The sequence below is a fragment of the Mirounga angustirostris genome, unplaced genomic scaffold, assembly GCF_029215605.1.
Source record: "Mirounga angustirostris isolate CCGP_5_RB_7025 unplaced genomic scaffold, mMirAng1.0.hap1 SCAF_6, whole genome shotgun sequence".
NCBI classification, from domain to species: Eukaryota; Metazoa; Chordata; class Mammalia; order Carnivora; family Phocidae; genus Mirounga; species Mirounga angustirostris.
Window position 1 is genome coordinate 43285268 of NW_026991714.1, and position 14757 is coordinate 43300024.

A 14757-nucleotide genomic window follows, 5' to 3' on the forward strand; every position below is an offset into this window, starting at 1 on the left:
ATGTGGTCCATGGACCGTTTGCTCTATATCACATAGGAACCTGCTAGAAAGGCAGAATCTGAGGCCCTCCTACATACCACTAAGTCAGAACCTGCATTTTCACTGTCCCTGGATGATTCTTTAGCACATTAAAGTCTGAGATGAACTGATCTAAAGTTAAAGCCCAACTTTCTGCATGGAGCACTGGGTGTTATATGCCAACAATGAATCATGGAACACTACATCAAAAACTAATGATGTAATGTATGGTGATTAACAAGACATAATAATAATTAAAAAAATAAAGTTAAAGCCCAGACTATCTGGGATACTTCTCCTGCTACATTTCTATTGCCCCATCACCTCATGTTCTTTATTCCCTTCGTGCCTTTACACATTCTGTTCCCTCTGCCTTTTTCTACCACCACGCACTCCTCTCTCTACTCCACATGAACACTTCTACTCATCCATCAGAGCCATCCTCTGGTGCTTCTTTCCCATTTCCTATAAAGAATTACAGAGTCCTTCCCCCTGCGCTCCCACAGTAGCCTGGGCACACCTTTTCACATTACATCAGAAGTACTTGCTAATGAAAATTACTCTAATAACTGTTTGTTACATGCCTGTCTCTCCCAACAGGCTTTGAGCTGCTTAACCTTATTCCAGAGATATTTATCGAGTACCAGGCAATACACAAGGACTGAGCATGTTTCTTATTTATATTTGTATCTTCAGCATCTAGCACAGTGAATGGTAAATTTTGTTATTTCATGAGGAAAAGAAGCTAACACTAATTGGCTAAACACTACGTGTCAGTCATTGTGCTGGCATTTTAATGTACATATTCCGAATTCATCTTCATAACAACTCTGAGAGAGAACTGCAACCTCTGTTTCTGCAGTTGATGAGACCACGATCCTAAAACATTAACCCACTGCACCTAGCCTTGGAGCCAGAGAGAAAGGTCCTTCTCTACCCATCTCAACTCTTGTCTTTCCACACACTAGAAGATGTTTGCTTTCCTTAGTTGTTTCAAAAAGTCACTTATTCCCTTGGGCAAGTACAGTCATTAAAATAGAAAGTCCATTTCATGGGCACCTAGGTGGCTCAGTCAAGTGTCTACCTTACCTTCAGCTCAGGTCAGAATCCCAGGATCCTGGGATCGAGTCCCGCATTGGGCTCCCTGCTCAGAGGGGAGCCTGCTTCTCCCTCTCCTTCTGCTGCTCCCCCTGCTTGTGTGCTCACTCTCTCTCTCTGACAAATAAAATCTTTAAAAAAGAAAGACTATCCAGATTGGCTAAAATGTCAAAAAAAAAAAAAAGTTTTCTCCCTCAAATGCCTTTGGCTTCACCATGGGAATCTTCACAACACCCTCTAGTAAAAACAGACTGGTTACCCCAGTCAGAAGGGTCTTGGACTGTTGGGAGTTGGAGTTTGGTATTGTCTTTTTAACTGGGTGGGGAGACTACATGACCCAGATTCCCAGAACAGAATGTTTTCTGGCAAGGCAGGGCAGTTATGGTCCCTGAATACTTCTCTGCCGAAGGAGTTTTAAAGTAGCCAAGTAGTTATTTTGCCAAAAGCGCACATAACTTTCATCTGATTTTGAATGCTGAGAGTTATATGTAAAAGGCAAAAAAAAAAGAGAACATCAGATTTTCTGACATGTGTGCCAGTTATGAAAAGACCTCCCTGGTGATTCTGTATTCTCAAATACAGTGAAAGTCTTTCATTTTGTGTCGTACACCAGGAGAGGAAATGAACAGCAATAGAGATTTTTCTCTGAAAAGCCACCTCAGAAAAATTGCTTTATCCTTCTGTCCTAGGAGAAGAGATACAGCCTACATGCTGTTTCAAACAGTATTCACTCAGGGCCTCAATTTGTGGCAAAAATAATTGGATAAACATTCTCTCCTCTTACATGGTTTGGAAGTGAACGAAATGTCCGAGGGTCTAGAGGATTAGCTAAGTTCTGTTCATTCATACAATGAAATGCTGTGTAGCCCATACAAGAACAGAATATCTGAAGAAGCGGGAAAATACTCAATTTGGCATGCTAAGTGAAAAAAATATCACAATGCTTTGTACAATATGACCATATCCATTTAAGAAAACGCTGCACTGACCTAGGAAAGGGCACGGGATGCTCTCCTAAGATCAGCAAGGCTGCCTCAGTGGGAGAAGCCATTCCCCTGGGCTTTAGTGTTGATGGGGCCATGCAGCTGGTCTGTAAAATTACTGCAAAAGGCAGTTTGCAAAAAAAAAAAAAAAAGAAAACACTACTGTGTGTTTGTGAGTAGAAAAATATCAAAACTATTAAGAGTGATAATCTCCAGGGAGATAATGAGTGGGTTTTTCCTTCTTTTTATATTGTGTGTACTTTCAAAAATAAATGACATAGCTTCTATGGTATGAAAAATTGGAAAAAAATCATAGACCTAAGGCAAAGAATCTGAACCCATGGGAATTGAAATTAAGATAGTGAATTGGAGGTAAGTAGGGGAGTGACTTCAGCAAGCATGGGATTTGGTTCTGAGTCACTCAGCCCTGAGATGACCAGTACTTGGATGTGTTCTTGAGGCTCACGAAGGAAGAGACATTCCAGTCCCACCTTTGAAAGAGAACTGGTTTGTGCCACCTCTTACTTCCATGAGCAATGAACCCCAGACAGCCATCCAGCAAGGAAGAGAATATTCTAGTCTTACCATTTGCATTATCTCTAGTGACTTCCGGATGCCTGATACAGTGCCTGCAGCAATCAACATAAACCCACATACCGCAGAGAGGTAGATTACGGTGGAGAAACAGGGAAGGGAGCAAAGTCCCCAGAGAGAATTATCATCCTGCTCCTACCTCGGCCCTGCTGTTGGGATACTTTTGTGACAACCAGGGTAACAGCTTTGGGTAATTTCCCTGGGCTCACTTGTGATTGTAGCCACTGAACAACAATGCCAAGGGCTGCAAACTTGCACCTCTAGTCGGACAGAGACCTGAAATCCCTGAGGTGGTCTGGGGGGCTTCTATGCCTCCAAAGGGGGCAGCCATGACCCTCCCCGCCATTCAGTACTGTACAGAAATGTAGGCCTGGCCTTGTTAGATCTTCTGGCTTTTCCGTCATCTTTTATAACAAGAAAACAAATTTTTATCACTGTGAAGGTCAAAACACATTTAGGAGCCATCTCTTTTCAACCTTTTTCTCTCTCTAAGAAGATTTGGTAGTTCCAAAAGACTATCTGTCCAAGGACGTTTTGGGGTAACTCTGCCACTGCCCAGAAATTCTACCATTAGCATCAGTCCTGTAGGCTAGGGGCATTTTATAAGAAGCAACAAACTGCTTTCTTGAAGGGATAGATAATGTATTACCCCTAACCCAAGGGAACTTGTAGCTGTCATCCAGCAAAGTCTAAAGGAGTAGGGGGTCAGTGTAGATGGAAGCATTACCCACTGAAGCCATAGAGTGAAGTGTGGAGTTCACTGAGGAAGGAGAAGAAACCGCGGATTTCATATACTGGCCTCGATCTGCCTAAGGGGGCAGCCAACTCCCTGGAAAGAGGAGGGCACCAGAATAGGGCCAGATAGACAGCAACTCAAGAACGTCGGAGGGAAGGAAGAGTGCAGGGTTTCATCCTGTTTATTCCAGACCCACCTCCTCCTCGAAGTCTCCTCTCCCAGCCTCCCTAATTGGAGTGATTCCCTCTTCTGAACCCCTGTACACTTTCTATCTCAGTCATAGCCCTCAACATACATTCCTTAATATTCTAGTTATTTGTATACTATGCCATCTCCTTTCCTCAGTTAATAATGTTTACATGTATCCTGCAGGTGTGGGGATAGGCTGCTCTGAAGGCAGAGATCATGGGTGTTTCCTCCTCATTGAGCTTCTGCACTATGCCAGGTGCAGACAAGGGATTGTCAGGTATAAAAGGCACAGTGTCTGCCTTCAGGAAGTCCTTGCTCTAGCCTGGAGGGTGGGCATAAACAATTTACAAAATGATCCTCGTGGTAATGGAGACGTGAACTTTGATGAGGGTGTGAGGTATGTGTGAGATATTTCTGGGTTTCATCATGAGGAATAGTAACAGCAGTAATGACTGAGTGTTTCATTGGAGCCAGGTAGAGTGCTGAGTACATGCAGTAGACTGGCGGTGTGGGTCCCTGCTGAGTTTAGAGTCCACTTTGGGTATATACATATACATCCCCTAACAATCAGTTTCTCTCCTTAAGTATTTCTGAAAATGGAAACAAGCTCTCTAGCTTCCCTTTCCAAATGATGAAGCATTAGATTAAACCAAAAGAACACACATCAGAAGGAGTACAGTACCTACCAGCCCTCACCATCCAGAGCTCTCCAAGCTCCTCCTCAATGAAAAAGCCAGGCCTACTCTAGGTGATCTTGAGTACGGGGCTGGGATCAGATTGGAGAGGTGTCAAGACTTCAGTGAAAGTGTCCAGGAGCCACTGTGTTTGAATCTGTGATTCCAACACAGGCTGTTGCCCACTAGATTTATTTCCTGTTTCCAATCTGTGATTTGGTAGTGTGATTGGGAGCTGTTTCCTGGTTACTTGCATTGGTAGATGGACATCATAGGTCAAAATCTGGGTTTTTATCCTGCAAACAAAACCACTGCTGATTGTACATCTAAAACTAATGATGTAATGTATGGGGATTAACATAACAATAAAAAATTTAAAAAAAAAAACACTGCTGATTGTCCTGCATCTCGTCGCTTATCCCAAGTGGTGAAGGGCTTGATGGAAGCAGCCAAGAGCAGGTTCCAAATGGTCAGGAATGTCTGAGGCTTAGACATTTCAAGTTGAGCAGGTCAAGCTGACCTAAATGAGGGTGTTGAGATAGATTGTCTAGGCGGATAACTTGCCCATCCGCCCTTTAGGTGAGAACAACCCAAGTTTGTTCCTGTTGTGCATTCAGGAATCCTCCCTGCTCAGCAAGACAGAGGCCAGGATTTGGCATTTGAGCAAGTGGGGCAGGGAGGGCAATGTTACAATACCATGAGCCATTAAAGAGGGAGGCTGCTCTGCATTTCTTACAGACTCTCCAGACGCTCTTCCACAGACCGTGCTTTGAGAGGCAGTGGGAGCAAAGTTCCTCTCCAGTGTTAATCTTTTTTGCTTTAAAACTAGCAAATACAGTTGAAGCTTTCATTTGCTGTCACAAATATTAAGTGCTAAAATTCTTAAATTAGTAAGATCCAACTTTCCTATCTTGTAAGCCTAAAAAATGATTGCTTCTCACCAAGTGGAAAATATTAAATTCTCATTTAACCATGGCCCCCGTCATCCTTCTTCCCCAAAAGAGCAAAAGATTACTAAGTAATTACTTTTTAAATATTACTTGTGGGGATGTTTAAAGGTAAAACCTTTGTGATAAATAACGGTGTGTTGCTCACATAAGTGAGGCATATATGAATAAGTAGAGAAATCACCAGGCTCAAAAAACAAGGAAAAAGCCGGCATTATTTAGAGCAAGTTAAGAATTTTACAAATTGGCTAGGTGGAGTTTTTTTTTTTTTTAATTCAACTTAGTTAACATGTAGTGTATTATTAGTTTCAGGGGTAGAATTTAGTGATTCATCAGTTACATACAACACCCAGTGCTCATTATATCAAGTGCCCTCCTTAATGCCCATCACCCAATTATCCCATCCCCACCCCCTTCCCTCCAGCAACCCTCAGTTTGTTCCCTATGGTTTGCCTCCATCTCTGTTTTTATCTTATTTTTCCTTCCCTTTCCCTATGTTCATCTGTTTCTGTTTCTTAAATTCTACATATGAGTGAAATCATATGGTATTTGTCTTTCTCTGACTTATTTTGCTTAGCACAATATGGCTGGGTGGACTTTTAATAATTATTAACAAAAGAGAGCAGTTTATAGATTTGAGGATTGGTTGAATAATAATCTAAAGACTAAATATGCTTTTTTCCCATTTTTTTCCTGTGTCCTTTAGAGAAATCAACTTTTCAGTCATTGGTCAGTATGTGGATTATCTTGTGGAAGAACAGGGAGTGAAGAACATTTTTGGTGAGTCATCTTTAAACATTTCTCTAAACATCTCTAGCCTGGTCCTTAGAAAGTAGCTCTCACCTGGTTACTAATTAAGAGGTTACAGTGTCCTGTGTCATAGGTTATGACTGAGCCTGGCTAAGCTAAGTAAAATTTGTGAATCTGGAGACTCATCAATTTTAGACTTGGAAAGCACCTTTGGTGGTGTACCTTCAAAACAGATAAGGTGTTATTTTTATCCCAACTTAAAGAAGAAAATCTGTGGCTCAGATATATTATTTAGGGTGCCTAAAGGCACTCAGCCAAGGAATGGTAGAGTAACAGCCAAATCCAGACTTCTCTCTCTTAAGAATGGGCTTTATTGTGTCTTCACCCAGACTTTTCATATAATAAATGTAGAAAGACTAAATGCAGCACACAAAAGAATCACAGGTCCAGCAGTTATCCTCATTTATTTCATGGACGGTGGAAATTAAAAAAGCAGACCTTGAACATTTTAGGCCTGAGAACTATACAAACCTGTGATTGAGTTGCTCCTTGTGTCGTGTTCTGAGTGCTTGAACACCTACAGACTGGACCCTACAGCTTTTTCCCAAGCTCCTGCTCTACCAGGGTCCCTCAAGAACTGGAAGCACGAGGTCATGATCCAGGCAGGTTAAAACCTCTGCAAACAGGTGGTCAGGACACATGTCAAAACCAGACCCTGATTACAGAACCACTTGGTGTCCCCCTACAGCTCCAAGCCATGGTGGGGGAAGACTGATTCTTACTCTTCAAAGGGCCACGGCTCTCCCCTGGGTATAGGGAAGAAGTAGGAACATCCCTACTAGTAGAGCATACTTGAAGTGTCTTAAGACCCTAAAGGAGTGATAAAAACACTCTTTCCTACTCTCACCCCCCCTTCTCCAGCTGAGCACTCAGTATTTGGAGATCCAAATGCATTAGGCCCCAGTAATGGATCCTAGTGCTGTTTGCATACTATCTGTGATCCATTAAGAGATTACTGTATTAGAAGGGAAAGTTTTAGAAACACAGCTTCGGATTCAAATTTATTTAGTGATTTAGAACCTCATCTTTGCCTCTGTAGATGAGAAGAACCATTTGTACTTTGCAGGGTTGTTGTGAAAATAAGTGACTATTGAAAGAGTGCTTCAATAAGAAATATTAATATCCTTGGTGTTTTCTTATGAATTACCATGAAAAAATTGTCCTAGAATGCTACCATCATGTTAAACTATAGACTGAGGTCTTTGTAGATCTGTAGGATGTGCCACTGTCCTCATGAGTAACTCCCACTTTTGACCCCTTTGACAGCCCAGTAGTGGGTGGTGTTGATTTTCCTGCCATTCAAGCCCAAATCATTGGATATTTGCCCAAAATGAGAACAGTTATCTCAGTCTGCTTTCAAATACTCTGCAAGGACAGATTTGTCATTACAAGTCATAATTAACCTTCCCACTGCTTTGAACAAGGTGAAGATGGAAAAAAGACAGAGTCTTAGATAAAAATGGAAACATGGCATTTCACCTCCAGATTCCATCGTCTGATCTTTCCCCACGTCCCTTCCCCTTAAGCAGGGAGTTCTGACCCTGCACTTCCTGCGTTGGTGTTGGAGGAGCGAAAGGAATTGGTTGGCCCCACTAACTGACTCTATTTGGAACAGTGAATGGCACGACGGGAGAAGGCCTGTCCCTGAGCGTCTCAGAGCGTCGCCAGGTCGCAGAGGAGTGGGTGGCCAAAGGGCGGAACAAGTGAGTGGCGTCACCAGGATAAAAGCGCTCTTCGAGAGAGCTGCATAGAGTATGGCTCTTTTCTGATGACACAGCCTCCCACCTTCTGGTCAGAGGGCAGGCCTGAGGCATGGGGATTCTGGCACTTTGGCAAGGAGCTGAGGCAGAGGAGAACCCCTCCCTTCTGGGTGGAAGGGCAGCCAGACTGCAAGGCCCACCTGGCTCCCAGAGGGTCCATCTGGAAGCTGGAAGCTGCCCCTTATCTATTTACAAAGACAGTCCCCTCGGGTTACTTGTCCTTGGGCTGAGGGGATAAGAGGGGGAGGGGCTGGTGACGGACTCTGCTGTCCCCTGGCTCTTGTAAACAACTCCAACCCCTTCCCCTCTCAGAATGGGTACCTGATGCTTCTATCAGCCCTTGCTTCCCTACCTCTCTGTGCATATGACTCAACATGCTCTCTGTGGTGCTGCTTTTTGTAGTCTTCGGGACTCAGTTCATGCCATGGTAGTCAAGTAAGACGGATCCATTCAGTAAGCACACTCAATTAACCAAGCTTTATTTGTTGTCTGTTCTGTTGTGTGGGATGCACTGTGCTGGCACCGGGGAGATGAAACAGGGTCTCTGCCTTCAGCTTGCTTGCCATCCAATGGAGATCATGAAATTTAACACTGATTCTTCTGATAAATAGTGTAAACAAGGATCAGAGAAGGCAATGATTGATGTTGCGTTAGGTGGAGGCGAAGATTGAAGGTAAGTCCCAAGTGAGCCTGGAGCAGTTGTCAGTGTGAAGCCCATGACCTCCTTGGGGATCCTCAAATGGCTTCAGAGCACCTTGAGGACTCTGAAACTGTATGCCAAGGCTGAGTGCATGTCCATGGAAGCAGTTTCTGCTGATCCATCAGCTTTCAGCTCATTTCCAGTCAGATTGTGAGCCCTAAAAGATTAAAGACCATGGACGGAGAAACAAGGAAGGTTAAGGATCAACATTAAAAAAAGCACCAGAGGGGTGCCTGGGTGGCTCAGTCGTTAAGCGTCTGCCTTCAGCTCAGGTCGTGATCCCAGGGTCCTGGGATCGAGCCCCGCATCGGGCTCCCTGCTCGGCAGGAAGCCTGCTTCTCCCTCTCCCTCTCCCCCTACTTGTGTTCCTTCTCTCACTATCGATCTCTGTCAAATAAATAAATAAAATCTTAAAGAAAGAAAGAAAAGCATCAGAAATGGGGAGATAGGGAAGAGGGCAAAGACAGAAAGCCCTCAGAAGGGCAGGAGGGAGGTCGGAGGTGAATCCTGCCACTTAAGGAGGAATGGTTCAGAGCATGCCACCGTAGCATGGGACTCTACAGCCAGACAGCCTGAGTTTGGGTCCTGGCTCTGTCTCTCGCTAGGCTTCTGAACTCAGACAAGTCACTTAACCGCCCTGTGCTTCACCTATGAAATTGGAATAAAAGTATGTATCTTATGGTGGTGGTGAGGATTCGAGCCGTGCCTGGCACGTAGTAGCAAGTCTTATAGGGGAATTCATTGTAATTATTTGCGGTGGATGCTGTGTTCGTCATCACATTTGTCATAAATGTTGGATGTTGTGAAAGTCAGTAGATGGAGGGCTGAGAAGACGGTTGGTTTGAAGTGACCGTGACCAATGACCTCAGAGAGAGCAGAGCCAGTCGGTTTGTTGAAACGGGAGCAGCCTGCCGTGAACTGTGGATCGTGGATCGCCGCAGATGTGCGGGGGTGGGGGCCGTGAGCACAGCTCGTTCTCGGAACATTTTCTGGTGAAGGGAAGGAGAGATGGAGTGGTAGGTTAGGGAGGAGGAAGCAAGATGAAAAGAAGGGTAGTTTTGTTTTTTGGTTTTTTTTAAGATGTTATTTATTTATTTGACACAGAGAGAGTGAGAGCACAAGCTGGGAGACAAAGGGAGAGGGAGGAGCAGGCTCTCCGCTGAGCAGGGAGCCCAATGGAGGGCTCGATCCCAGGACCCTGGGATCATGACCTGAGCCGAAGGCAGCCGCTTAACCGACTGAGCCACCCAGGTGCCCTCCTGGTTTGTTTTAAAGTGGGGAAGTCTTGGGCATGTTTCTCTGCTGAAAAGACACTGTTACAGGAGAAGAGAGTAGACAGCTGATACCTTTGATGGGAAGGTCTGGGGGATGGGGGGAGGGTTGAAACAAAACCAAAAGTAGATAGCGTAACTTGAGAGGACAGCCCAGAAGCTGGGAGGAAAGCATAGATGAGGATGCGGCTAAGCGTGGAGGTGCAGAAGAGGAGAAGTGGGGCAGTCTGTGTATGAAACCTCTGTATATTTCTGGTGTGTGGGAAGTGAGCACATCTGCCAGGAACAAGGAGTTGAGTTAGAATTAGCTTGAGAATAGTCCAGATTTGAAGTAGCCACTGCAGGGAATTGGAAGGGAAGTAAGTCATGATGAACAGAAGGCTTTTTGGAGCCTCGCTCTCCTGATCTGCGAAAGGACAAATTGGGATGAAAGCCATAGGATGGTTTTATCTAGCAGCACCTAGCAGCAGGGTGGAAGGGAGGAAGGCGTGGATGGCTTCTTTTAACCTAAGCCAGGAGAAGAGGTGTGAAAGATTTAAGGAGGTCGTGCAGAAAAGCTGCTGGTAAGAGTAGAGCCTATCAGTCAGGCTTCCTTTCTCCTTTCAAAGGTCTTAATCCTTTAAAAATGCAACCCCGGGGCACCTGCGTGGCTCAGTCGGTTAAGCATCTGCCTTCAGCTCAGGTTGGGCTCCCTGCTCAGTGGTGGGGGGGGGGGGGAGTCTGCTTCTCCCTCTCCCTCTGCTCCTCCCTACCCCTCTGTTCACTCTCTCTCTCTCTCAAATAAATAAATAAAATCTTTAAAAATGCAACCCTGATCACATCACTTCCTTAGTGAGGCCCCATTTCACCTGAGACACGGCAAGTCAGGAGTCACTGGGGACTCACTGATGGGGCCTAAGCAAGAATATGGTGTCTCCACCCCTTGAAGATGGCATGTGCATGTTATTCAGGGTCCCTCAGGAGTCGCTGGGGTGACTGGACTCACAACTGAGTTTTATTAATCCTCTGAGAACACCAGGCTCACTGTGGCCTCTGCCCATGGGGCCACATGGAGCACCCCCAAAGATTGGGGTCTCAGAGGAAACCTCTCATAAGAGGCCAAATTCTGAAGACTGACAAGATAGGAAAAAGCTTTTTACAGTGAATTCATTTCTCATATGGCTTGTTCCTGGCTGTACTCTTTGAAGATCCTCTTTGTTTTTATCTCCAACCAGAAATACCTCCATGTTACACCAATCTCCACACAAATACCACCATCAATACACCATCTAAAACAGTGCTTCGTGGGCGCCTGGGTGGCTCAGTTGGTTAAGCGACTGCCTTCGGCTCAGTTCATGATCCTGGAGTCCCGGGATCGGGTCCCACATCGGGCTCCCTGCTCGACGGGGAGTCTGCTTCTCCCTCTGACCCTCCCCCCTCTCATGCTCTCTCTCTCTATCTCATTCTCTCTCTCAAATAAATAAATAAAATCTTAAAAAAAAAAAAAGACTCTCTCCCTCTACCTCTCTCCCACTCTCCCCCTAAAATAAATAAAGAAATCTTTAAAAAAAAAAAAAAAAAGTAAAACAGTGCTTCGTCAAAGTACGTATTCAAATACTGATTGACTCTTGGCTTCAAAATTTTGCTTGGTTAGACCTTAAATTTTACTCCCTGGACATTTTTTTTAATCCCCTATTAGATTCATTTTAAATAGACCACTATAGAATTTAATAGTTTTGAGGTTGAGATTAGCAGGACATTAATTAACTGCCAAAACCAGTACAAACCAGAGTAGTTCAGCCCTTCCTTCCATGTTACTGTAAACTTCCAAGTGATGCAACAGCCTTTTCTCTTTTGCAGGTTGGATCAGGTGGTAATTCATGTAGGAGCCCTGAGCTTGAAAGATTCACAAGAACTGGTAGGTATGTAGGTCCATCTGGGAGAGACCACTCAAGGGGCCTCCTTTTCCTTTTATTATTAGAGCATGGATGATGGTATACAATGTTATATTCATTTTAGTTGTACGACATGGTGAATCGATAATTCTGTGCATTACTCAGTGCCCACCAGGATAAGTGTAATCTCCATCTGTCACCATACAATGTTATTACAATATTATTGACTACATTCTCTATGCTATACCTTTCATCTCTGTGACTTGTTTATTTTATAACTAAAAGTTTGTACCTCTTAATCCCCTTCACCTATTTTGCCCTCCCTCCACTGGCAACTACCAGTTTGTTCTCTGAGTCTGTTTCTGGTTTTTTGTTTATTTGTTCATTTGTTTTGGTTTTTTTTTAGATTCCACATAAGGGAAGGGGCTCCTTTTTTATGCTGAAGTTAAACTCAATACCATTTTTGCTATATATTGGGTGCTATCACTGGGGAATATGAGGTGTGGGACCTCAGAGTTCACCATCCAGAAGCAGGCACAGAGCCATAATGAGAGTAGCCCGAGGTGATAACTTCTGTAGCAGAGTTTTGAGTAGGAGACAGAGGCCCGTCTTCCTCCGAGGGGTGGGTATAGAGGTAGCTCAGTTTGCAAGTAGGGAGAAGAACTTGAGCCAACCTCAGTTTTTCTAAGAAGCAAAAGGCAAAGCCATCTGCTGGGCATGAAGGAGATGGAAGATGGGGTTCAGAGATGAAGAGCAGTAAAAATTGAGAATCACTGCCCAGGAAAATGGGAGGGAAAACTGAAGCACAGGAAGATTGTCCCCACCCATGTTCTTATCAGCATTATTTACAATAGAAAGAGGTGAAAGCAACCCAAATGCCCATCAGTGGATAAATAGATAAACAAAATATGGTATATACGTACTATTAAAGGACAAAAATACAAATGAGTAATTTAAAAGATCAAATTGGCTTTATTGAATGAATCCAGCAGCATCCAATCTAGCAAATAGAAAGGAGCTCTATCGAGCTGTGGAAAAGGAAAGGTAAAAGACAGAGAGGGAGCAAGAAAAAGGAAATTATTAGCAAAGAACACATTGTTTTAAGCAAGGTCGCCCTCCTAAGGGCAATGGTATGGGCCTGACAATAAATTTCCTAGGGCTGACCAGGAAATTCCACGTTGACAGTTTAAAGGTTACATTCCTGGGAGGATTGAAACTGAAGTCAGGTTAGGTATTAAGTCTTGGTTTGCTGACATGGATCCTTAATATAAGTACTCCATTTGGGTCCTGTGGTTTTCTTTTTAACAATACAATGGAATATTATTCAGCCTTAAAAAGGAAAGGAATCCATCCTGTCACCTGCTATAATATAGGTGAAACTCTTTGAGGACATTATATTAAATAAAATAAGCCAGTCACTAAAAGACAAATACTATATGATTCCTCTGAAATGAGGTATCTAAAGTAGTCAAATTCGTAAAAACAGGAAGTAGAATGGTAGTTGCCACGGGCTAGAGGCAGAGAGGAAGAATTATTTAATGGGTATAGAGTTCCAGATTTGCAAGATGAAAAGTTCTAGAGATCTGTTTTATAACAATGTGAATATACTTAAAACTACTGAACTGTACACTTAAAAATGATTAAGGTGGTAAATTTTATGTGGTTTCGTCACAATTTAAAAAAATTTTTTTCAAAGTAAGCTCTACGCCCAACATGGGTTTTGAACTCATGGCCCTGACATCAAGAGTCACATGCTCTACCGAGCCAGCCAGCCACCCCTAATTAGTTAATTTTTTAAAAAGGATTGCCCAATGGTGCTAAAAAACCAAATGAAGTTGTAAGTCATAAATCTGTCTTACCACCATTCAACTAAGTTATGAAAATTTCTTTCTAGGTATAGTCTTCAACCAGGACATAGGTTCAAGAACACGAACAATTGGATTGCTCCAGGTTTAGAGATTAGCAGATTAGGTAGAGCAAAGGCCAGGAATGGAAGGAGTTAAAGTTTCTGGCAGAAAAGTACATGACCTGGTGGTTTTGAGGACTTTGTGAATTGGGTAAAAAAAGAAAGCTCGAAAGTGTTGAGGTATTTACCAGCAGGCCCAGAACCTGGACCACTACTAAATTAACCATGTTTTCAGAATTTATATATTCTGATTTCCAAGATTACAATGACTTGATCTAGCCCCAACATCTTCTTGATGGGTTTTGTTTTTCCTATTACTGAATTTAGAAATGGGATATATATATATTTGCAGAATTGCAATTCAGTACTCTTAGGTAAGCCACAAGGGAAGGCATATTGCTAAGTGGTTGCTTAATAAGCCTAGAATCAGAACGTGGAGACTTGATTTATTCTTCTTATGCGTCATTTGTTCTTCTTTCAGTAGGCCTTTCAATTAAGGTAGTATGATGTAGGAAATTTGTTTTCATCTCTTTTTTTTTTTAAAAGATTTTATTTATTTATTTGACACAGAGAGAGCGAGAGCAGGAACACAAGCAGGGGGAGTGGGAGAGGGAGAAGCAGGCCTCCCGCTGAGCAGGGAGCCCGATGTGGGGCTCGATCCCAGGACCCTGGGATCATGACCTGAGCCGAAGGCAGATGCTCAATGACTGAGCCACCCAGGCGCCCCTGTTTTCATCTCTTTTTAATTGCTTTCTTTTCCTATGTGTGATATAAATTTTAAAATATCGTCATGACGTGGAAGGTTGTCATCCATTGAGCTGAACACTAGAATAGTGTAGAGATAATCTTAGGACAGAGATAATCCCCTTCTATAGGGATAATCCCCTACTGTGGGGATAATCTTGCCAATGAGACTATAATTTGGCATCTGCTTAGCCATAACTCCATTGGATGATGTTTGGGCACTGCCATCAACTGTCTCTTAGCTGTTTCCTTTTTTCTTATTTTCAGCTAAGGTTATCCTTCTACTCTTGTCCTAATGGAGTGCTAAACAAATGATTCAAATATATTATATGCAACTGGTGGCCAGTGATTTAATCAACCATGCCTATGTAGTGAGGCCTCCATTAAAACCCAAAAGGGCAGGTTTCAGAGAGCTCCCAGGTTGGTGAACATGTGGAGATTTGGGGAGAGTGG

The 14757-nt window shown here is 43.4% G+C and overlaps 1 protein-coding gene across 19 annotated transcripts in view; it reads left to right on the top strand.

Moving 5' to 3' along the window:
* The window catches only part of NPL (N-acetylneuraminate pyruvate lyase), a 38048-nt gene that overhangs the window by 7136 nt on the left and 16155 nt on the right, over positions 1–14757 (top strand). For all 19 annotated transcript variants that reach the window (XM_064594191.1, XM_064594200.1, XM_045877270.3 and 16 more), the window contains 3 exons: positions 5946–6019; positions 7665–7752; positions 11620–11677. In XM_064594191.1, the coding sequence (XP_064450261.1) occupies positions 5946–6019; positions 7665–7752; positions 11620–11677 (220 nt within the window). The remainder of the gene's footprint in view (positions 1–5945; positions 6020–7664; positions 7753–11619; positions 11678–14757) is intronic.